The sequence below is a fragment of the Pleurodeles waltl genome, chromosome 3_1, assembly GCF_031143425.1.
Source record: "Pleurodeles waltl isolate 20211129_DDA chromosome 3_1, aPleWal1.hap1.20221129, whole genome shotgun sequence".
Taxonomy (NCBI): Eukaryota; Metazoa; Chordata; class Amphibia; order Caudata; family Salamandridae; genus Pleurodeles; species Pleurodeles waltl.
The window spans coordinates 1,042,990,593-1,043,015,620 of NC_090440.1; the positions used below are offsets into that span (position 1 = coordinate 1,042,990,593).

At 45.3% G+C, this 25,028-nt stretch overlaps 1 protein-coding gene across 1 annotated transcript in view; it reads left to right on the forward strand.

The window, feature by feature from the left end:
• MARCO (macrophage receptor with collagenous structure) overlaps positions 1-607 on the forward strand; it is a 202,095-nt gene extending 201,488 nt beyond the window's left edge. The window contains exon 14 of the mRNA XM_069224337.1: positions 197-607. Within this exon, the coding sequence (XP_069080438.1) occupies positions 197-486 (290 nt within the window). The 3' untranslated portion in view covers positions 487-607. The remainder of the gene's footprint in view (positions 1-196) is intronic.
• The last annotated feature ends 24,421 nt before the right edge of the window (positions 608-25,028 follow it).

Here is a 25,028-nt window from a genome sequence, read left to right on the forward strand (position 1 = left end):
CAATGGATAGCTGTTACCCCAATGACATGTACATGATACAGTAGATGGCTGGTATGAAGTTTGTATTGATTTGGAGTTTGTCAGTGTTGTGGAACATGTAGTGGACAGCATGTGTAATTTGAGGATGCTTTGTACATTGCATGTCTGTTCTACCTCCAACCAATGTATTCAATGAAATGTTTTCCTCATGTTTCAGCTGCCAATATGACCCCAGCGGACAAACACGCCTTTGAGAAGAGGATTGACAGGTACCAGCACATAATGGCAGAACAGGCCGGGTACCAAAGGATGGAGAAGAGACATAGGAGGGAGAAATCGACTGGGGCTTGGCATGCATTTTCAAATGGGGACCTCTGCTACAGCCCACAACTGGTCAGGCCACATCGCGGAAGACATCTGGGACCAGGGGGGCCTCTGCTGGTCATACACCCTCCACTTCAACAGCACAAATACACAGCCAGACACCCAAACAGCCACCTGCTCTAGCCACAAGCTATACATTGAATCAGACATGAGACGGGACATGGCAGCCGTGATGGCATGGCTGGATAGGTAGGAGAGAGACAATGCCCATAATTATAAACTTCTAAAGTACTGCAAGAAAAAAAATGAAGAAGTTATAAAAGAATGTATTCCACATCCTCCCAGTTCCTCTCTCTCTCTTTTACTGTTGTTAAATTATTAAATGCTTTTAGGTGGGTAGTGTTAGGATAGTAAAATAGTGTAGTTTAGGTGTAGGTTATTGTAAATATAGTTGGGGTGGGTGGGTTTTAGTACATTTTTTATTTTGGGGGGGATTGGGTGGGAGGTTATCTTGGGGTTTCTATGTTTATAGAAAAATGAAAAAAAACATACCAAAAAAATCCCCAAAATATATATTTATTTATCTTAGTTTCTATTGTCCTACTCGTGTCTTGTCGCTTAAGGGAGGGTGGAGGGACAATGTTTAGAGTATGGCATTACATGTGTAAGATTAGTTTAGAATAGGATAGATATGTGTACGTGTAAGTTAAGTTAAGTTAGTTTAGGGTAGTTTAGTTTAGGGTAGTGTATAGGATAGGTTTTGATACAATGTTTTTAATATGTTTTAATAAATCCTGTTACTATTCGTCAATTATCTCTCCATGTTGATTAACTGTCTGGGTGTTCTCATGTGTGCACTAGCCAAGTAGGAGGAATGGCTTAGGGCATGCTTTCTGTCTTTATTTCCATTGATGACCATGTGAATACCCTATGAACAAGGAGCTGTTAGATTGTCTGCTACATGACATCAGCTAGTCAAAACATTTGTCTTCCACAGTTCCAGCCATTCACATTGTGTATGTATATGGTATCTTGGACAGGTAAGTATTAAACCTCAACTGTCATTGTTGTGGTCTCGCAGTATTATTGTTGAAAAGTTTGGCACATATGACATTAATCATATTTGGATCTTTATTTCTGCCACATTGACAGCTGTCCATCACTGATTAGATTTGCCTCTTGTGAACCACACATATTAGTTGTACTGGTGCTCTCATCTGGGTAAATTACCAAACACTTGGTTCAGACCCATACATGCCATATGTCAGCTTCCATGGATATTTGTTCAATACATGTATTTAAGACTCTATAATTTGATTGCAGCCCACAATACCATTATTCACCTTTTTCATGTTAGGATCCAAGTGCGTGGCTTTGTATCCAACTGTAATGCACACATGTAATTATGTTATGTTCTCATTGACATATCTTCACACATTAGATACATTTAGCTGAGTTGATGGATCACAGTAACCGTGGAAATGTTACATGTGAACAAGGGGATTTATTTACAGGTGCAAGTGTATTTTCCAAAGCTTTTCCCCATAAGAGATCCTGAGCTATTTGTTGTACAATCAGAGTCCAGGGGTGAGGGACATATCATGAGACATGGTTAGAAGTGTGCATTAGTGAAAAGGTATCCCAATTGCCAATAGGTAAGATTTGAGACAATGACAGTACATAGCAGACAAGTCAACAGTGGATGATTGAAGAGTGCACATTGCCTGCTGTCACAACACTGGAATGATCTTAACCACAGAACTAAGGAGATACTGTCAATGTGACGCAGACTGGTGCTACCGGCCTTGTGGATGCTGTTCCTTCCACATCTTCATACACTGATGTGTGTGGTGCCTCCTGTGCCATGGGTGGTGCTGTTGTTGAGGTTGAGCCACACACACATCAGTGAATAGAGATCTGGAGTCAAAGGTCCCGTGGCTGCCATTTGTGGGAACACATAAGGCATCAATGCAGCAAGAAGGAACTGCTGAACTCTCAACTCCGCAGCAACATCACAGTGGTAGGCAGCCATGTTTTCCCTCAGGGAGGCCACTTCTCGCTGTATGGACTCAGGGTATTCTGCACAGCTTCCAGGCTGTTGTCTATCCTGCTGCTGCCACTTTCGGAGGGCAGTTGTTGAAGCCTCTGCCTCATTATAGCAGCTACGTCAGCCAGGGACTGCTGGAGTCCACTTAGTGGGGAGCTGGTGCCTCTGATGGCGGCTGAGTTGTCCTTAATTGGACTGAGGCACCTCTGCACTCCCTCTAGGCTGCCTGCCATGGTCTCCATCCCCAACCACACCTGCTTGGTCAACTCCCGCTGGACTCCTACTGCTGTCCTCTGGAAGATGATGTCTTGGTCCTCGGAGTACAGGGCAGTGTCAGGACTGGCTGGTGCTGTGTGTTGGTAGCTGGGTGGTTCATTTGGAGACACTGCAACACTGGGTGTCCTCCCTGAAACTGGAGGTGGTGTCTGGAGGGATTCTGGAAGGAACCTAGAACATCCTGGAGAGTCTATTCATTGGTTGTTGGCAGCTAGTCATCCATGTCATCTGTAAAATACAGGACAGGCAGGTCGGCAGGAGGTGGGACAACATTCTCTGCAATGAGATAGTGATATGTCAATCTTTGATTGTGGTGGCTGTTGACATGGCACATCATTTACTTGCTAATGGAGGCTCAGTGACATATACAGACCCCAGGATGTAGTTAGATATCATGTGTAGTATTGTGCATTACACATTGGGCAACCTTACTAGGTATTGCAGGGTCCTTGCCCTTGCACATAATTTGCCTTTGTATTCACCATGGCGGACTTTGTCACAGTAGTGTAATATGTGCTGTCACTCTTTTAGGGCTATAATGCATTGGCACTATAAACCATGGCACCAGTGCAGCATAGCATAGGTAGGTCAATTTCGTACAATGCTTGTGTTACATTCTCATCTGCCTGTAGCAGGCCCCACACAGGTGCTAATTGGAAGGGAAAGTGCAACCACTATGGATTGTCAGGCCCATTAGTTTGTCCCTCCCTAAATTTGGGATATTTCCCTGCACACAGCATATCTGCCACACAGGCATATGTTGGAGTAAGGATGTAGAATGTGGATCGATGCATGCATTTTGAGACTTTGTTGATGTGGCACAAGGGGAATGTGCAGCTTGGATCCACATGGGCAACTATTTGTACAATGATACAGTTACATTACGGGCTAGTGACATTGTTACGGTAGTGCAACGTTGATGCCACTTGTTATTAAACATGTTGAATGTCCCATTAAGCAGTACATCAACCATTTACACCAGACGTTCAATCTTGTTAGATGGTGAAATTGCAGCTACTTATACAGCTGTAGAAATTGTGTTCACAGACTTGCCCCATCTGCTGTATGAGTTCACTTTTGTGACCATTCCCAAATGGCGCATGGAGTTGTTCGAGAGTTGTTGTTGGTCGACCCTGTGCGGTTTGCGCTCCACAGGTTGCACACCTAAGCTGTGATATTTTATATCAAATAGGACCCTCCCGTAGTTGCTGTCTTTCTCCCTAGCTGGAAAAGTGTACTTTTCTTGTTTTGCATACCTCTAGGGAGGCTGTACACTGGACCAATATTCCTCCCTATCCCTCTGTTTATTAGCAAAAAAAACAACACTTCATTAGGGCCTTTTAAGGACAATCCAATTATATTATTATAGTCTATGAAAATTCTTTTGACTTTTAAGTTTAATGAGGACCTTATCTATATTAGAAACACCTGAGGGCTGGCCCACTTTAGAAGGTAGTACTTCAGTACTATAATTTATGTAACCAAGTATGCTATGAGGAAGTAGGAACCATATTTGTTGTAACAATATGATATCATAAAGATTAATAAATGTAAGCCAGTCAGGATCTGGCAACTTCTTGCTCAGTCCTGCTACATTCCATGAGATCCATGAGATCAAGTGCACAGTAGAAACACGATATATCCTCTCATATGCAGTTTTGGCAATAGTAGATGGGTGGCATGGTTAGTGCTAGCGACCTCCTGATTGAGAGTATGACTGGATAGTAAATCATGTCCTCAGACCTTTCTTGCGGAAGGAGTAGCCTTAAGTCAGTCCACCTGTGAGAGGTGGGGTATACAATTGTTAGAAGGGGGCTGTAAATCGTTAGAAACCTTTTTCCCCACTATTGGGTAAGATATGTCTGTAATAGATGCTTCTTCAAAGCGTGGGATAATTTTTAGTTGGATGGAGGATCTAGGAGGAGGCACGGGTCATGCCTTCAATGCTTAGAGTCCAATTTCCAAGCCCTGGGCTACCAGTACAAGCCTAATGTAGTCATGTGTGTTTTATTAGTCAGGCAGTTGCAATGCAAAAAAAAATATCACTGTGAATAATAGCGCAGCACTGGTGTTTACATCATAACCAATTAAGGGGGTCATTCTAACCCTGGCGGTCCGCGACCGCCAGGGCTAAAATGACAGAAGCACCGCCAACAGGCTGGCGGTGCTTCCCTGCCCATTCCGGGTCCGGCGGTTTCCCGCCGGATTTCCCCCGGCTGGGCGAATCCTCCATGGCGATGGGGATTCTGACCCCCTTCCCGCCAGCCTGTTTCTGGTGGTTTTCACTGCCAGGAACAGGCTGGCGGGAACGGGTGTCCTGGGGCCCCTGGGGGCCCCTGAACTGCCCATGCCACTGGCATGGGCAGTGCAGGGGCCCCCTAACAGGGCCCCAGTATGCTTTTCACTGTCTGCCTAGCAGACAGTGAAAAGCGCGACGGGTGCAACTGCACCCGTCGCACACCTGCAACACCGCCGGCTCCATTCAGAGCCGGCTTCAGTGTAGCAGGCCTCTTTCCCGCTGGGCCGGCGGGCGCTATATTGGCTAGCGCCCGCCGGCCCAGCGGGAAAGTCAGAATGGCCCCAGCGGTCTTTCGACCGCGGAGCGGCCATATGGCGGTTCCAGCCAGGTGGGCGGCGACCGCCACCCGCCTCGGTTGGAATGAGGCCCTAAGTGATTTGTTAAATAAAAGCCTCCATTCCCTCTATTTGCCCTTCTTTTAACTTTGGCATGTTCTTTAGGTAAATTACAGCTTTCCCAGAAGAGTTCTTCTGTGGTTTAACTTTGTACGGTTGCAGAAAAAGTAGTCTTAAAGGTTGGGGGAGGTTTGATATAGGAAGCCCCAGCTGTGATGCCTGCAAGGAGTGATCTCCATGCCATTTCCAACTGAGGTCCCTGTTGGACATATACCTCCCATATGGGACAGACGTGAAAGGGTTTTCAATGCTTCTCATTCTTGACAGTTGTGCACACATGCAAAGATTGGGAGTCATACTGCCCACGGACTCAAAAGTCCCATCCCCTAGGTGGCGTGAGAAGCCTGGTAATGCTAAGAGTTAATAAAATAGATTGTGCAAGCAGTATGAGCGAAACCAATGGTTTTCTTTACAGGAGCCCCAGATAAAAGGACTTGCCTTGTACTACAGGCCCAGAGACATTCTGGTTTCTGCCAGGTGTAATAGCTAAAGCAGTCACCTCCAAGAAATCCCAAAATTGATTGGTCAGTGAGCAAACTGCATCTTTGAGTGAACTTGTTCTTTAGTAAGTCTAAGATGGGCTTAACACCCACAATCTCTGGTGCCTGAGGGGCATTGCTTTAACTGAACATACCCTACACTGGTTTGTTGTTAAGAGGCACGTCAAGTCTCGTTTTAAGTGTTTGCCCCAAACAGGTTTGAAGGGCTTGTCAAATTAATTTGGGTGGGGCTTCTTATAAATTTAGGAAATGCTTAATTTGTAGGAGATTGGGATCTGGCGCTCAAAGGTCTGCTCAGATGCTCGCAACAGGTGCTATTAAATGCCAGTACATTGAATACCAAGGCTGTGTAATCTTGAAACCCCCCCCCCAGGCCTCCTCTTTAGTCCACTGCCAGGCACTCTCTGCCCCTTTATCTCACTCTTGTTGGTCTTGCTTTCTTCAAATTTGACAGTTTTACACTTTTCTCTTCCTCCTTCTCTCCTCATTGTGCTTTTTCCCCACTCTAGCTCTTGTCATAAGGTGCCAAATAAGTGCCAGTCTGCCAAAAATGAGTGTTTATGGCTTCTGCTGGCAAACACTGGATCAAATTAAGCACTGCAATTAGGGGGCTCTTTAGAGTGTGGAAGTAAGGGGAATCTGATGTCAATAGCCAGATGATCTACTACAACACATTTGCAGTTTTGTCACCGTTTTTAGAAGCTGGGAATCATTGAGCCCAGCTGCCTCTGATGTATACAACATTTGTTAACAGTCCATCCAACCAAATATGCAATTTTATATACATTATGGCCCTCATTTTGACTGTGGCAGTCTTTTCACCGCTAGGGTTAATGTGGCGGTATCACTGCCAACAGTCTGGTGGTGTATACCGCCACATTATGAGTGTGGGGGGTTGACCGCAGCCAACCTGCCATATCTCTACTCATATTTCAATGAGGTATGAGCCAGTGGTATTATGAGCCTGCCTCCCGCAATGCTTTCCCCGGTGGTACCACCACCACAAAAAACCATGGCAGTAGGGTACCGGTGACAGGGAATTCCTTTGCTGTCACTGGTAGAAGGCTCCCCCAACCCCCAGAAATCACTTAACCCCCCCACACTCCCTAGAATCACATCACCCCAACACCTGAACCTCCACCCCCTAGAATCAAAGCGCCCTCCAACACCCCAACACCCACTCCCCATAACCCTCCCCCCAATCATGCACACACACCCACACGCACCATGCATACACCCATGCACTACCACTTCCATACATGCATTCACTCACACTCATCCATACACGCATTCAATCACACACACTCACACACATACACACTCACATGCAGACACGCTCTCACTGCAACATACGTTCATGCATTCACACACACATGCATACAAGCACGCATACACCACAGCACTTACAGACACATTCACACACGCACACATACATTCAAACACACAGCCAGACACCACACACAACACCCTCTCTCCTGTTGGATGCCCAACGTACCTTGTCCAGCGAGGTGGTCATCCTGCAGGGAACAGGAAGGGGCGCTGCTACGGCTAGAAGCGCCCCGCCAGCATGACACCGCCAGGCCATATTGATGGCCATAATACGGCTGGTGACATCCTTCTGGTGGGCGGTGCAGCTGGTAGTACCATCCAGGCACCACGCCTCACCCACCAGCATGGCTTCTGCCAGATTTCCACCCTAATTGTGGTGGAAATCTGACAGTGTCCATATTATGGCGGGCAGAAGACCGCCAGCACTGGTCGTGTTCTGGCGCCCCTGGCATCGGCAGTCTTGGAATACATTCTCTGTCAGTAATACTTTTTTATCATTTGAGATCAAAACAACATTTTTGGGATATGTGCAAATTGTCTAAATTATGCAACAAATGCAGTCAATCCATAATTATGCCATAGCTGCTGCAGACTCAAAATTATCTAAAGCCACTGGCCAGCACCATGGCCCATTGTTTTAGAACCCGTTTATTTAAGAAAGTTGAACCCAGCCTAAATATTCTAATATCAACCAGTGCCCATTATTAGCTGCATATTGAAGAAAACTGATTTTTCAAGCTAACTGCCTCAAGCTAAATAAATTATTAAATACATAAATAGATATTCACTGTGAGGAAATTCCTCCTTTTGCATGCTCAAAGCTACATTTTTGGACTGAGGCAGCTGGTCTTTCGACTCTGAGAGTGCACTAAGCCCTGCTAAACAGACCTTAATGTTCTGACCCTATCCAATTTGCATGTGGAATTGGATACACCCAATTGGCAAGGACTGTCTTAATCTTAAGATCCTAGTATATGGTACTTAGGGTAACCAGGTCATATAAGGCAGCATGTCCATCCAGGGTTGCAGCACTGATTGTGCCACTCTTGTATGTGACAAGGCACTCCAGACAAGTAGGACAGTATTTTCATTGCCATTTGGTCTTTGCCATTCACTCCAATGGCAAAGCCACCCTATCCCATAACCCTATGGGTAAGTCTCCCCTAAGGAAGTCCTCTACAAACCCATGGCAGGGAGCTGCATTTTTTTTAAAGTAACACATATTTTTTATTATGTCTTAACAGCCACACGTCCAAGTTGTCGTTTTGCTGTGGATAAAGTTAGTAGCCCCATAGGTTACCATGGAGTACCCGTTGGCATTCCGACCTGGTTAACTTCTGAATGGGACTACCACACTAGGTCATGTAAGGTATCAAATTAATCATGGTATTAAACCTGACCTGATGCCCAGGTTGAAATTAAAACCACTACTAAAGGTAAGCAAACTTTTAGAAAGTTTCCACTTTGTGCTCCAGCTAGCCCAGCAGCCTCTCAAAGGCGCTGGCATACATACAGGTTTCTGACCTCCTGGGGTCATGTGTGAACTACTCCCCAGCACAGGAACAAAGGCAGTTGCTGTGGAGAGAGGTGTCCTCTCCTCCCCCAGGATGGACACTCTGGGTGTTAGCCCAAAAGGTGAGCTTCAAAAGTGAAGCCCACTGTGTGAGGGAAATAGTGCTAACATCCCTGAGCTGTTCTTTTTTTCTCTGCAGACAAAGTGGAGACAGGTTCAAGGAGGGAAAACTCACCTTCAAACCAGTTCTACCATTGGCTCGTTGCCCCCTGGTAGCCACACCTCTAGAGTGGGCTGTCAAACTCCTAATGACAGAGGAATGGTAATGCCATCTTGAAAGGGGCAAGAATTTAGCACTCTCCGATAGCCAGATGCTACCCTTCACAGGAATTTCATCACTAGGTAGGAGGGGACCCAGTAGCCTAATGGCTAGTGACTGTATGGTTCCCTCAGGGCACTTTCCTGACATAAATATGGCAGCCTCAGTATTGTGACCCTCAGATCACGCTGAAATCATAGAGAGGACTGAAGAAGGACTGCCCAGCTGCCCTTGAACCTAACAAAGAGAAACTGCTTGCTTGGAAGGACTGCACCTGCTGCACTTTGGGTTAGCAAAGTTTGGACCTTGCCCAGGGCTCCTGGCTTAGGGCAAAGTTGATTCCCGACATCCAGCTACAGCAGTGACTCAAAGGATAAGTTGGCTGATCTCCTGGAACCAGCTCTAGGGACACAAGAGCTCAAGTTGCTAAACCTCTAACTTGGTAGCCACCGCAAACGTTTTACCACTACCAGTTGCCGGGCACACAAGAGGACAATTCTGAGATAGCAAAAAGTTGCACCTGAGTTTGCCTGATCAGGAAGTGTTATTTAAGTCTGATTCACCACAGCCAAGGGACACTGGCTGCCATCTAAGGATTTTACCCAAAAGCTGTGCAGACTGACCAGTAGCACAGCATTGGCTAGCCTGCTACTGCAACATAGAAGACTTTGAGGAACTCAAATCTTTGTGGCCAAGTACGCCCCACTTCAACTGTGGATCGAGAAGCACCCTCCTCGACCGCACAAAACTGGACCATTCTTTGAGCATCTGTTGCCTGCATTCCTCAGCATCAGGACCACTCCATTGTCGTCTATGGAGGTTTGGATTTTGCTTAAAAAACTCTCTGGTGGCCAAATAACTCTCCAAAGTGTCCACTCTGTTCTCCTTGATCTCTGTCCTGTCGGAATTGGTCACCCAAACCCCAGACTAGCTATTTCATTTCAAACATTTAAAAATTTCCAAAGTTTATTTGACCAATGCTTGTTTGTTGTTGCATTTAAAAGTAATAATATCTCCTACAATCTGTCACTCTGGAACCCTGCAGTGGATTTTGTTCATCAAGATCTCTAACCATTCATAAAAGTATAATCTATGTTTATAAATTGGTGCCTTTATTCATGTTCCGTTGCTTTCTTCTTACATTGTTTGGTGCTGTTAAATGCTTTTCACATTGTTCCTTTGCAAAGACTCACTTCTCTCAGCCACAGCTACCCAGGGTTGAGCTTACGGTTAAGTAACTGTACGTGACTGGACCCAAGACTGGACTCCTGCCCTAAGGTAACTTAGGTAACTATAACTTGCCTCCTGTTTTCTCATCAAGACTCTCACTGCAGATATTGCTGTGATGTTACCAAAGATGTCATAGACGATGTAATGAGTGATTTAATGTTATGTAATTAGCAGGGGATGGCATAGGCACGGGTTATAGTTACCCTAGGACATGAGTTCCAGTTACTTGACACAATTATAACTGGTGTAGTCACCTAATGATAAGGCGACTTAAACCTTTGTTTTTTTCAGTGAATTTCTAGGTTTTTTTTATACAAAAAGTAATATTTAATTACCATACATAAATCAATCACCCTGCCACGCACAGCCTTCCACTGTGTGAGGCAGGTCATTGGTTGCAGGACCTGGCCAACCCCCCATATGTAGGCAACACCATTCTGCACACCACCTTTGTAGGAAAATTAAGTTTTATGTGGTACAGGGGCTATTCCTTAACCATGTAATACCCTCACCATACCCCAGAGATGGCCTATGGATTCAAATGAATAAATCCTTAGCTCAGTCCTGGTATTGGGGCAAAGAACAGTCAATGTGTTAAGCATTTTAGATCAAAACATGAATGATAAATAATAGACACAACTTAAAAGAAATCCAACACCAATTTATAAAACTAGAGTTTATTTTTGTCATAATTTAAACACCAGAATGAATGGAAGAGCTTCAGTACAACCGGAGTTATAGATTTTAAAAGCAATATAAAATCAATGCAAAAATGTACAGGAAAACATAACACTGTGGTCAATGAGAAAAAACACTAGTGACAATTGGCCACTTTGAGGTGCAAGATGCAAGAACACAGCAAGCGTTGAGTTATTGAAGTCAGATGCAGGTTGCAGGATGTGCCCTGTAGTTGCAGCGTAGATACAGCGTTGAGCGTGGGAGTCAGTTACCGGACTGGCGACCAACATGCCTTGGTAGCAGTGGGCACAAAGAAAAACCTTGGGAAGTTTATGGGGTCCGGGGGAGTGACATAGCAGCCTGAAACTTTGGGGAAAGCAAAACTAGAACTCCCAGAAGACACTGGACCACTTGGATTTGGGTGATCTCATGGAGGGTGGAATGGTTGGGGATTCTTGGGATCCTGTGAACGTTTTTACCTGCGGTTTGCTGGGGACTAGTGCCACTAGTCCAGGGAAGAATGAGGGTGCTTCTGGCTTCCACAGATGTTCTCTGGTTGGGAGTGCTGAGTTTGAGCCAAGGACGAGGGTCGATCACACAGTTCAAAGTCTGTTGCCACAGCAACAGAGTATCCCTCTTTTGATTTGTTGCAGTGGGCAATGTCCTGTTGTCGGCGACACAAGTCTCTTCTTGGTCCTTCTTTAAAGTCAGTTGTTCAGATCTGAGGTTCTGGTGTTGGGGGGGTCCCTTAAATCTTAGATTTACAAGAGTTAGGGATGTGGAAGCTAGTGGCCAATGGGCAGCTAGCTCCTGCGGCTAATCTCCCCCTGAGGTGACCACATCTGGTCAAGGGTTCACCTTTTACTACCTAGAACACTCTATTCTTCCACTCCTAACATAGCTGAAATAAAAATTTAGTCCACAAACTAGACTGCTCACCCTAGAGGTGCGGTTTGTCTTCTGGGGTGTGCACTACCCTGCATGGATCATTTCCCACCTGTCCACGAGCAGACATGCCTAGGGCAGGGAGAGGGCTGGGGGACAGCACAGATTCAAATCAGGGGTGGTGTATCCTTTGAAGCTCACCGCCCTGGAGTGCTCATTCACTAGCCCCATCTCTTAGTATAACCTCCTTCTAGCCTCAGCCTTTGTTTCTGACTCCTGGGAGTGCTTACACTACCTGGCAGGAGGTCAGAATCCTGTCTTGGCAGCTGCAGGTGCAGGAAAGCTCAGGCTGATCAGCCAGAGCACAAAGAAGGTGCCACCTCAGTACATGCCAGGTATCCCTCAAAACCAGACTCTTGTCAAGGGAGAGAAGGTATGTTGTTTGACACCAAACTTGACATATCAAGCCTGTACCGTAAGGGAGCTAGTGACCCGGGTCTGCTCAGGTGAACGTCCCATGTTACACTAAGGACCAGCTATCAGTCATAGTGTACTTTATTGGTAAAGACACTATAGAGACATATAAGCTCATGCTACACCTTAAGCATAATACATCCTGCCTCCTGGGCTGAAGAGGCCTTCCTTAGTGGTGCCAGAAATATAAGAAAGTCAGTGCGTTGGACAGTGCAACACTTGGTGTTGGTACAGTCTAATTCAAGTACTTTGCACTACTCCTGCAGTCTGAAATGGCAGGCCTTCCATCAGTAGTTTATTTGAGTCATTCAGGTTGGTACAAACTTGTGCTGGAGCTGTGCAGACCCCTTTACCACCTATGCCCTGGGTACCCCAGGTACCATATACTAGGGACTTTTAAGGAGGTAAAGTCTTTGCCAATTTGAGAATTGTTGAAGTTGAACAAATCATTTTTGGGAGAGAGCATGAGGTCTGGGGCCTAGACAGAAGACTCTAGTGCACTAACAGAGTAATAACCATCAGCATTGGGGCAAAACGTTGGGGTGACCATATACAAAGGGACACTTTCATACAGCCTTTGTCTGTGGGCAGTGGGGGGTGGGCCATGTGGCATGGCCCATGGCAAACCCTGTGGCCAACCCCCCAAAGGCAGTCAATCCCACACTGTACACGACCTTCATACGTGCACAGCGGGGGATTGGCCACAGGGAATGGCCATGGGGACCCCATCTGCCAGGTCCTTTTTTTAAAGGGGAAGGAGTACCTTCCCTCCATCCCAAGACCTATTATGGCCCTGGAAACCCCATCGCCCAGGGCCATATGTATTTCAAAGCAGAGTGGCCAGAGTGTCCTCCTTCCCAGAGCCTCATTAGGCCCTGGGGAGCCCATCTCCTAGGGTCTTATTCATTTTAAATTAGAGTGGGGCCATGTGGCCCCTATCGCTGAGCCTTATTAGGCCCTGGGGACTTCATTCTTCTGAACCATTTTGCTTAATTAGTCGGGGAGAGGGGATGCGTGACTGTGCAGGATAACTGCTCAGGGAGGGGGGCTTTGCCCCCTCCCTGAGCAGTTATGATGCCCAGGGATGCCATCCCCTGGGTTTTTCATTTCTTAAAAGTCGGTGCCCTGGTGCCCCCACAAGACCAACTGTCTACTCACCCCACAGCCCCAGCCAGCCCCCGCCCAAAATCTCATTAGATCCCAAGGACCCCATCCTGCAGGGCTAAAACACATTAAAAAGGGAAGAGGCACGTCAATGGGGCCGTGCAAGTACATGAACGAAAGGGGAGGCAGCTCACCAGCGCCCCTTGAGGCTGAGCGGACCTGATCCCCTTGGGCTGTGCATCGCTAAAAGAGTGGGGCCACTTGGCCCCCTCCCTGAGTCTTTAAAGACCCTGAGTACCCCATAATGCCATTGTAGGTGGGCCATACTCCCTCATCTCTTAGAATTTGACCCAATGGATGGGGTCCCTGGGTCCCATGAAATCTCAAGAATGGGAGCCACACACCTTCCTCCCCTGTTAAATTGTATTTGGAACTGGGGGAGGGGTCCCCTGGGCCTAATGAGGCTTTGACAGGGGTGCTATGGCCCTTTCACTATCTTAATTGAATTTTTGCCCTGGGGGATGGGGTCTCCATGGCCTTATGAGTCTCTGGGAGGGGGTCCACATGGCCGCTCTACCCTTTATATAGACTTTGGCCCTGGGTTTGGGGTGCCCAGGGCCTGATAAGGCTTGGGGAGGGAAACCCTAGGCCAGGCCCTGTGACAAACTTGCACTGTGCACAGCCGAAGTGGTTAATTTTACATATGGTAACAAAATAATACTTACTTACTATTAATTACAGTTAAAACACTCCTAGAAATTAATTGAAAAAGCAAAAGGTTAAAGTAATGTTATAGTTAGGTGAAATGTTCAATAACAACATAATGTTTTAAACCCAGAAACCAAAGAAATTCACCTGTAATAGTTATAGTTTTCTCAATTAACTATAACATGTGATCTAAAGTAACTGTAACTCACACCCTTGCCATGCACTGCTAATTACCCCATATATTACACCACTCATGAAATCTCCTATAACATCATTAATAATATCAGTGCAACAATTGCAAGAAAATTATTAATGAGAAAATTGACATACACAATCACAAAACATAAACTCAATGATTGGGGAACATTGAGGAATTATGGCATTGACATCATACCTAATCATGAACCTGGAGATGATCAAACCCAAGCTTTGAAATCTAAGTGTATTTTTGGATTAAAAACAAAAATCCCATTTGGAATTAACAATGAAGATGAACTTTACTTACACCTGTAAAGGAATGTTGTGATATAGTTGAGACTGTTCTTAGGTCCAAAATATGGAGAACTTTAAACCAATGAAAAATAACGGCATACATTTGAGTGGTCAATATATATACATCTGATGACTATGATGCAGGTTTGAATTAATCTATGTTGCAATGATGAAAAGTAAACTAAAAATCATGTAGAACAACTGAAGTATCATTTTGACATGTAGAGTGAGTGAGACTACTATAAGTCAATGAGAGGTTATAAGATGGATATGACCAGTTAGCCATGTATAAAATCTTCACAAAATGGTTGGGAGTTTGCAATACAACTGTAATAATATATTGCACTTTGATGAAAATGAATGTGAAATTATTGAAAATTGGTCAGTGAGTGAAAATACCGTACTTTGTATGGCTTGTTTTGTTTTTATAATAACATGGCAAGTGCCTTTTGAAAATCCAGCAGTAGCAGCTGTGCAGCCACTTAGCAAACATTCTTGTACGTTGTAGTAGAAATATATATACTACCAAGTGGCGTTCACCACTGGGTAGTTATAGGTAGGTCAGCATTTAAATATGATTTTTTTGTTTTTTTTGTTTGTTTTGCTAATAACTTTTCTGCCCTTTGACAAATCTCCATGAAACGTTTGTAAATGTTTCTCTTTTTTAGTCTAGTTTCTGCATGGAAAGTTTCGGAGAGATGTGTCACACATGCAATTTCTATATACTTCTTTAAGACGCATTACTGCCAAAGTTGCTGAACCGAAGTATACCAAGAAGCTTTATCTTGGTCCATAGATTGTGCTTTTTTGTGATTTGGTGTAAATGTGTTCAGTAGGTTTTGAGAAATTAGGGTTTCAAAATATTTATATACCTGGACAGTTGGATCAAAGAGACCATAAAAGTGTCTTGCGGGAGTACCGGTTAAAAAATAGAGCTTTCTGAATGGCCCAGTGAGCTTTTTTCACCTTGGTTCATTTAGCTCCCACAGGAGTCAGACTCCAGCGTGAGCAGGTGCTCTGACTGGCTGCCAGATACATGAGAAAAATTTTGCTGGCTGCTATTACAGGACTCTGGGACTTAGGGCCAGATGTAGCAAAGACTTTGCGACTCGCAAACGGCGAAAATCGCCGTTTGCGTGTCGCAAATGCATCTTTGCTATGTAGAAATGCATTTTGCGAGTCGGAACCGACTCGCAAAATGCATTTCCGAGTCGCAAATAGGAAGGGGTGATCCCTTCCTATTTGCGAGTCGCAATGGTATGCATTTCCATTTGCTACCGCGAAAGCGGTCGCAAATGTACTCGCAGTTACCATCCACTTGAAGTGGATGCTAACCTAGTCGCAAACGGGAAGGGGTCCCCATGGAACCCCTTCCCCTTTGTGACTGGAACAAAAAATAATTTTTCAGAGCAGGCAGTGGTCCAATGGACCACTACCTGCCCTGAAAAATACCGAAACAAAAGGTTTCGGTTTATTTTTCAAAGTGCAGCTCGTTTTCCTTTAAGGAAAACGGGTTGCACTTTAAAAAAAAAAAAACAGCTTTATTTAAAAACAGTCACGGACATGGAGGTCTGCTGTTCCCAGCAGGCCTCCATCCCCGTGAGTGCCCTGAGTCGCTATGGGGTCGCAAATTGCGACCCACCTCATTAATATTAATGAGGTGGGTCTTTGCGACCCCATAGCGACTCGCAGAAGGTGTCTGAGACACCTTTCTGCATCCCAAATTGCAACTTGCAATTTGCGAGTCGCAGGGACTCGCAAATTTCAAGTCGCAATTTGGGACTTTCCTACATCTGGCCCTTAGTCCCCTGTCCTGAAATGTAACAAAATAATAATCTAACGGGGCAGGGTAGGGATACCCATCCTTGTGAGAGCCTGGGGGGACCCAGATGGAACCTCCGGGACCAAAATACAAACAAAATCAATTTTTGATGGGAGTCCCGCAGGATTGTGGCCAAAAAAGACACTAAATGGCAGCATGGAATTGTTTTAAATATATTGGGAGGAGATGTGAACAGCCACCCTTCTTGTGCCTATTTTGGCCCCCAATGACCCCATTCCCTGGCCATGTATCTTTAGGAAGGGGATGAAGTGTGCAGCCTCACCAGCCAATAGCAGCCACAGGGAACCCATCCTCCAGGACTGAAATGTGGAAAAAGGACAGGGGCCACATGAACCAACCCTCCCCAAGCCTTTGTAGGACCCCATCTCTTGGTGAAAAATCAAAGTTAAAGGAAGGGGGTGCTTGGTGGCTGTCCTGAGAGGATACCGGGACACTCACCTATAGTTTAGAAATGCCTAGGGAAATGGGGTCCCTGGGCCAAAAGTAGGGTCAGGGAGGGGGGCCACGGAGTCCCTCCTATTTTTTATTGTATTTGACCCCAAAGGATGGGGCCCATGTGACCTATTAGGGTCTGGAGTGGGGGCCGCATGCCCCTCCCCTGTTTAATTGGATTTGGGCCCAGGGATGGGCCTAATACGGTTCAGAGAAAGGCCCGATAGGGCTCAGGAAAGGGGATATGTAGTCCCCCTCTCCTTTTTTATTGGTTTTGGACCCAGGGGATGGGGTCTGTAGGGCCTAATAAGGCTCTAGGAGGTGGCAGATTTACCAAGACAGGTAAACTTGGGGATGCCTCAAAATGCTACACCTTCCTGATAGAGGCGCAAGGAGGAGAAATGTCTTTATTTGCACTTGTTTTTTCTGAAGCACACTTAAAAAGAGGAAAATGCCTTTAAGGGTTATTTTTCTGGAGAAAGGTGCTCCTTCCTGCATGTAATCCTGCCTCCTACACAAACACACTTTCACCATGCTGCAAGTGTGCCTGCATTAGTGCTAGGCTAGACTGAGTTTACCAGCGCAGAGAGAGAGTAGGAGTTTGTCATATGGTGGTAAATATGGCGAATTCCTGCTGTCTCCAATTGACATGATTTTCGTGCATCATTGTGGTGTGTAGAATGATGATAAAGCTGAAAACTTGTTCATTTCAACTGAATGAATTAGACCAACACTTCTGAAAATATGGTTGGAATGTTAAAAGTAAAGGTCAGGACTGGGACCCCGTGCCCCTGGTGATACTGAGTCATCTGGTAACCTTATCTGCTATAGGTGTGACTTCTCACTGAATTCATTTTACTGAAGTACTATTCTCTCACTTAATCGGTTGTTCCTGGTTTTATGCTGTTCATTGTTCTCTGTTCTCTTTTTTCACAGGAGACGTCTTGTTTTTGTTGTAACTATCCATTTATTTTTATTTCTCATAGTGTAGACATGCACCTCACATTGCCTTACCTGTTACAGTACACCTACTAAGCATTCCTGCTTAAGTAGAGATATTAAGGGCCTTATTTATACTTTTTGAAGCAAAAGTGCGGTGATGCAGTTTTGCGTCAACATTTTTACCACCGTCTAATGACATTTCCTGTGCCTTGCAGGTGTCAAATTTATACTTTGACGGACGGCGGCGCAAACCACTGGTCTGAGTCATTTTTTAATGCAAATCAATGCATCCCATCGTAAAGAAAAATTACGTTAACACAGCGAAAATGACTGTGAGCCGGTTTACGACGTTGCAAACATGATATGCGCCGTTTTTTTACGCAATTGCATCAAAAAGCGGTGCGAACACAGCAAAATGTGCTAAGGAGAGTCAAAATGGATCCCAGATGCCTGCACATACCCCAGGAAGATGACAACAGACCAGGAACCAGCCAGGAGGACCCACAGAACATCCAAGACAGGGAGAAGAAGAAAAGAAAGTGTCGCTTCAGTGCAGAGGAGCACGAAATTCTGGTGAAAAAGGTGACAGAACAACAGCACCAACTGTTTGTCACCTAAAAGTTGCCAATTAGTAGGAGAGATGCAATATGGCAACAAATTGTTGACAAGATCAACAGTGTGGTAGAAGTATGGGTAACAGTCATCGAGTGCAAGAAAAGCTGGCATGACTGCATGCGCAGGACAAAGGAAAAGATGGCCAGGAACAGGAAGGCAGCACTGCGGACTGGAGGTGAGAGTCCTGCACTACAGGAGCCCCTGGACCACATGGAGGAGATGGTCGCAGCTGTCATCGCTGAGGAGATCGTCACAGGGATTCAAGGACAGGACAGCGCAGACTACTACCAGGAGACAACACATATGCAGGGTAAGTCGCATGGGGAACTAAAATGCATAAATGTTAACTGCAACCAGGTGGGGGGACATGCCTGCTACACAATGCATGTAAGTTATGATATTCAGGGAGTGGCATGGGTAAAGGGGCACGGCACAGGGCCATTGGCTGTACAGAGGAAACCTGGGGCACAGTACTACACTACACCAACAACCTTTGCATGGGGGTATGCTGCCATGCCAAGGATGTTGGAAAGGTAAAGCTAGGCCAGGAGGGTAGGGTACAATGTAAAACTGGCAACCCGTCACACGTCAGCCAGTATTCTCCCTACACGAACTAGGGCCCAATTAACAACCTCTTGCCATATCTGCAAGTGGACTACAACATTGACAACAGTTGCAATTACCACCTTTGCTGTGTATGCAGGTCAAGTAGCTAATGTTAGTAATGTCCCCATGGATCAAACACACACAAGTTAGAGGGTTCAGGATGACAATGTTATCAATCCCCTGAAATCAATACAAATGTCCCAAACCTGTCAAATGTGAATGTCCATAGTTGCTACAAACATCAGCCATTGTCAAAAACATTAGGAGGTACACAGCACTAATGTCACAATGCAACATCCCAAATGTCATACTGCTCAGACAACAGCATTGAGGGGGAGGACATATGTAACTGGTCACAGAAATACACCCGCACAGTCAGAGGAGGAAATGGAACACTGCTAGGGCAATCTGTGCAATCCAATGTAGCACACATATCCCAACATCAGCAGTACACACAACCAATGCTGACGTCCGTATCCTGCCATACCAATTCTATACATAGTATATGCTAGATGTCAGCGACATATAGGTGGATGTGAAAGATCAGAGACTGGGGCAGTTCCAGAATGTTAAGTGTGGTGCTAGTGCCATCAGAACACCCACAGCCAGTGAAATGCCTCACAATGAGAATGGAAGTAGACAGAGGGTTGAGTAGGACAAGAAGGTGGCAAATCACAATTTGGCCTGAACCAACACCTAGAGGATGTGATGCTGATAAGTCCACAAACTGACCACAAAACATGTGACATGCAGGGGGGAGCATAGACCTGGGAGAATGGCAATATGAAAGACAGGAACTATGAGCAGGAACCAAGATCACAACGTGAAAATAATCGGAAGGCAGGCATGTCACATTACAAATGCCACAACACACTAATTGTACCACATCTCATTGCAGAGGACAATGGCTCTCCTGCGGATATGCCTGTCCTGGACTTCCCTGATGACATGGATGACGAGATTACAAACATCAGCCAGCAGACCCTCCAAGATGTCCTTGGAACCCCCCAGATCCCACCTTCAGTCACAAGGAGGAGCACAGAACCAGCAGCCATCACAGAGGAACCACCCACCACCCTAATTGTACGACCTGCCAGCTCCAACACAGCTTAGGGCTCTGACGACACTGGCACCAGTTTTGAGAGAACTGTAGAGAACTGTAGATGGAGTACAGTGGGAGCTGGCCAAGGAGGTGCGGGTGAGTTTGCAAAATATGGCAGCCAGCCTAGAGGGGGTGCTTCGTGCATGATGTCAACTGCAGAACCGGCAGCAGCCATGCAAGGGCGAACATCTATCTTGCAGGAACATGAAAAAAGGTTGAAGGAAATCAGCACAGCTGTAAGAGAGATGACACAACACCTACAACAACAATCCTGTCAACGTGGGCATGAATGGAACATTGAACCCCTCAGGGCCGACATGGCTGCCTACCACAGTGATGTGGCTGCTATACTTAAGAACCAGCAGCTCCTCCTTGCTGCAGTACTGCCCTATTAGCCCCACAGTTGGCAGCTACTGGGATGTCTGACTCCACGTCTTCAAACACTGAGGTGTGTGTTGCCCCTTCACAACCACCACCACTAAGGGCAGAGGAGACTACACACACAGCAGAAGATGAAGACGTGGAACAGATCACCTTCACCTGTAAGAGTACCCAGTAGCACTAGTCCCTGCCACATGGCCCCCTATTGCCAAGGTCCTGTGCTTTGTAACATGCCAGTCTTGCAACAACTGGACTCAAGCACTGTTCTTCAGCCCACTGTTTATCTTGTCACCCTGCCCTGTGATTGTCTCTCACTAACTCATAGGCAAATCCTGTCCCTCTGCACTGTCTGACCCTTCACCCCAGCATTTCCATTGACATGTCCTTTTGCACATGTGTATGATCACAATGGAAAATGTCACACTAATGGACCCACAATCATGGACTATGTACAGATATAGCACTACAGCACTTTCAAATAAATAGCACTTACACAACAACTTGGTCTCTGTGTAATGTGACACATCAACCGTGAGGGAGATCAGTGATGTTTACCTCCGGTCAATGATTAATGATTGTCAATAAACTGACCTGAACAAATGCTGGCTGATAACTATGTACTGTGGTCTGGATTGTACCATCATCTGCCCATCCTGAGGGTTATTTCTGAGGAAAATCAAAACTATACCCCATAATGCTGTGTTGGACAGAATAACGCTTCCTCAAGGGATGACTAAGCCAGAAAATAGTGCCTTCAAATGTTTGCTCCAAGCCAAAACTAACATATGTGACATTTGCCCCAATTTTTAACTAACACACAACATACAGCATGAAGGGATGTGTATGAGTTTCCATACAAATAAGCACTGGGCTGAACATTGTATCAAATGATAGGTGTGAGTTATGTATACCATACTACATGAGAGAATACTACCACTCACCTTATAAGGCTTCGCTTGGACATCAGGTTGCAGGCAGACTTAACACAGTGTCCTCAATAACAAATCTGGTTGCAAAGTAAGTGAGAATGAAAACATACTTCACAAATCAACAACACTTTGGGATCCATAGTAACCTTGAGTGGTGGGTGCAATGGATGGCAGAATCTTACCAAATTAGCTTTGGTGTAGCTGCCAATGTAACAGCTCAGTCGGGATTAGGTTGCAGCATGGGACACAAAAGCTAATACAAAAGAGACACTGTTCACTCATGGCAGGGCCCTGACCTACAAGCATTTGACACATACTGTGAAGGGTTACCTAGATATTTATTAAACAGTAAAAACAGAAGCTAAAACCAAGGGAAACACCTTACCTAAGCTAAACTACTCTAACTACACACGTTACCCACAACTGTCCCTAACTAACCTAAGCTAAACTTACTTATCACATTTAACGAAACGATCTAAACATCAACCCCCCACCCTCTTTATAAGACGGGACACATGGAGGACAACATATACTAACCAAAACACATACTATCTTATACTAAACAAATATATATATATATTTACATTTTTTTATTTTTGTAAAACACCAATACCCCAACATCGTTAACACACACAATAAAAAACAGTTGTAAAAAGTATGATAGCCCCACCCCCCAACCAATACTACTAACTAAACTAACAGCCTATACTAACCTAACACTAAGCCTCTAACCCCACTAATTTAAAGAACCAGGAAAGAGGAGGGAGGGGAGGGAATTATGGTTAAGTCTCAGCCTACAAGTTGGCCCTCCGCAGGGTCCTTTTGATGGCACGCATCCTCCTATTGACTTGTGCCACCTCCTGCTTACGTAGCACTCGTTCCAAGTTCCGTTGCATCTGGACAAAAGCTGTAGGGTCTATGACTGCAGCAGGGTTGGTCTGGGTACCAGTGGAGGAAGTATGGGCCCTGGTCAGTGCCATGTCCGTAGGCTGAGGTGCAGATGGGGCTGTGACAGGTCCTGGAGCTTTCAAAGTTGATGGTCCAGCAAAGGTCCCTGCTACTGTTGGTGCCACCTGGGTGGTAGTGGTGGTGGTGGTGGCTGTGGTGGACACGGAAGGGCACGCTTGGGCAAGTGCCCTCCACACTCCGGAGGCTCTTTCATGGTGATAACGTCTTGTCATGTTGCGGTACCCCGACTCCATATCCAGAATGTGGCCGTAACGCATTGCCCTGCGCTGAAACTCTCGAAACTGGATGGGAGTCATATTGGCAGCTGTTAAGACAAATAGAAGACCAAACATTAGGTACTTCATTGTGTGAAATGGCTCAAGAAGTAAATCAGACAATACATCTAATGTACCTGAAACAGCCCATATCATCATACAGGTCACTGGTTGTCCCTGAGGAAGTACATGGCAAGCCAGCCTACACAAGCTCTATCATCAAACAGCACATCCAAACCCTAAAAGATGGGTAACAACTGGAATGACTTTGGCATCATTGTTCAGCCACTTGTCAGTTAAAAATCATGCTGCAAATCATCCACCACTGACAGACCAACACATTTCAATGTCCTGGATGGCAATCTAGGGCCACAAGATCTGCAAGTAGTAAATGGAATTGCCAGTATAGAATGCAGGTGCTAATCACTAGGGTATCCTAGGTTTGGACAAGTGATTTACAGATATACATGTCTGTGTACCAAACTTGGATCATCAGTCCTAGGTACACTATTCACAACCCTACGCCTGTGCCTGAGTGTGAGGGGGGACAAGCAAACAATAACTTCTAACTACAGGGACACCCAGGAAGCTTTTGAAAGCTGTACATGGGTTTGGCCAGCACACCACAGGTAAGGAGGAACTCCAAATAGGATACACCCAAACCTTGGACAATCGCATCAACACTTATCTTTGGAAATGCAGAACATTGTCAACACCATTTCCTACCAGTAACCCATGACTTACAACAAACAGATAGATGCAAGAACGCCTCTGGCCATGAGCTGCATGCACACTTAGGCCATTGTACTCAAGTGCCTCATACTCGTAGCACAACATGTGGAGCTACATGCTGCTAGGAAGTTAAACATACAGTCAAACATGTTCATTAGTGAATAGGGAAGCAGAAGTCTGTGGGTAAGACTTTGGCATCCCTGTTCTTGGAGAAGCAGGGTCTGACTTGCTGACTAAATCACTAATATGGTCCTCTGCTACATTTTCTGAGTTTAAGTTTTATCCACATAACTCATCCCTATTCACATGGCCGTGCCTACAGGACTGACCTACAATCCAAAATAATGACAATACGCTAATGATTGGCCAACTCCAAGAGGTGGAAAAAACGACCCTCCACTCAAGGAACATATCCGATCATTGACCAGCGCATTACACCTTGCTATGTGTCCAACACACAGGAGTCATTCACACATCATCAGCAAACACAACACAGAACAGAAATATCAACACTTACTGTAGATGTAGGGGTCCGCAAATCGAGACACCTCTCCGATAGTGTAAGGGGGTGGTCCGCCTGTAAGGCAAGGAAGGGAGAAATGTGCTCAATGTCTGTGCACTGTACAACCCTTCCAAATACAAATACTTTGTGTAAGATTAACTCAGAAAGAAAAGCCTCTCAGACATGATGATACTGCATCCTACATACCACTGCAAACATGTACAGAGCTGGGGACTCCAATGAGTGAGACACACATATCTGCACACATGCAATGGCCCTGACTATCATGTGGTGGCAAACATGCTCCTTCATTAGTTAGCAGCAAAATTCATGGTGTGTATTCCTCAAATCATGTGGATCCATGTGAGACATGCAAAGCCACTTTCCGTGAGGACTGCAATACCAGTCACCCAGACATTGTGACTAGGACCAATTTAAGACACACAGGTACAATGTTTAGAGAGTCATGGACAGTTGTTACCCCCTCAATTTGTATCATTTTCTTCATTTGATGTGGCACAGCTATGGTAAGTTGCACCAACCATAGAGATATGAACCCATGTGTATAGGTTTTGCCATCCATCCCTGATTTAAATGTGGCACTACAAACTCAAAATATCATTCTAAGATGTTACCTGAGGTAAGCTATAATTTGTTACGTATGTGTCAGAATCCAGTTCAGACATGTATCCGAAAACAATTGAGGGACACAATATTAATAGTAAAAATCTGGATTTCAGACATATGTTTACTGATACACTCACAGACCATACATGAAACATATGTTACAGCCACATTGGCATCATCAATTGACATGAAGCCAGCACTGATTTACAGGCTCCTGTTGTGTTTTGAAAGTTAGTCTAGCTGTTGCGTCAACAAATGATGGTAATGTGTAGGAAAACACATTACAGGCAACTGTGGCCCATATCTATACATAATGTGCACTGCATTTGTGTTGCTGTTTGACACAAAGGCGGCGCAAACTTACAAAATACAATTGTATTTTGTAAGTTTGCGCCACTCTTGCTTCAAAACAGGTCGCAATTGTGGTGCTAACAAAGTAGAAATATGGCCCGGTATGTTTAACTAGCATTCCACATGTTCAAAAACATTGCCGGCAGCATATGAAAAAATCCGCTACTGTCACTACAGAGCATTTAAACATG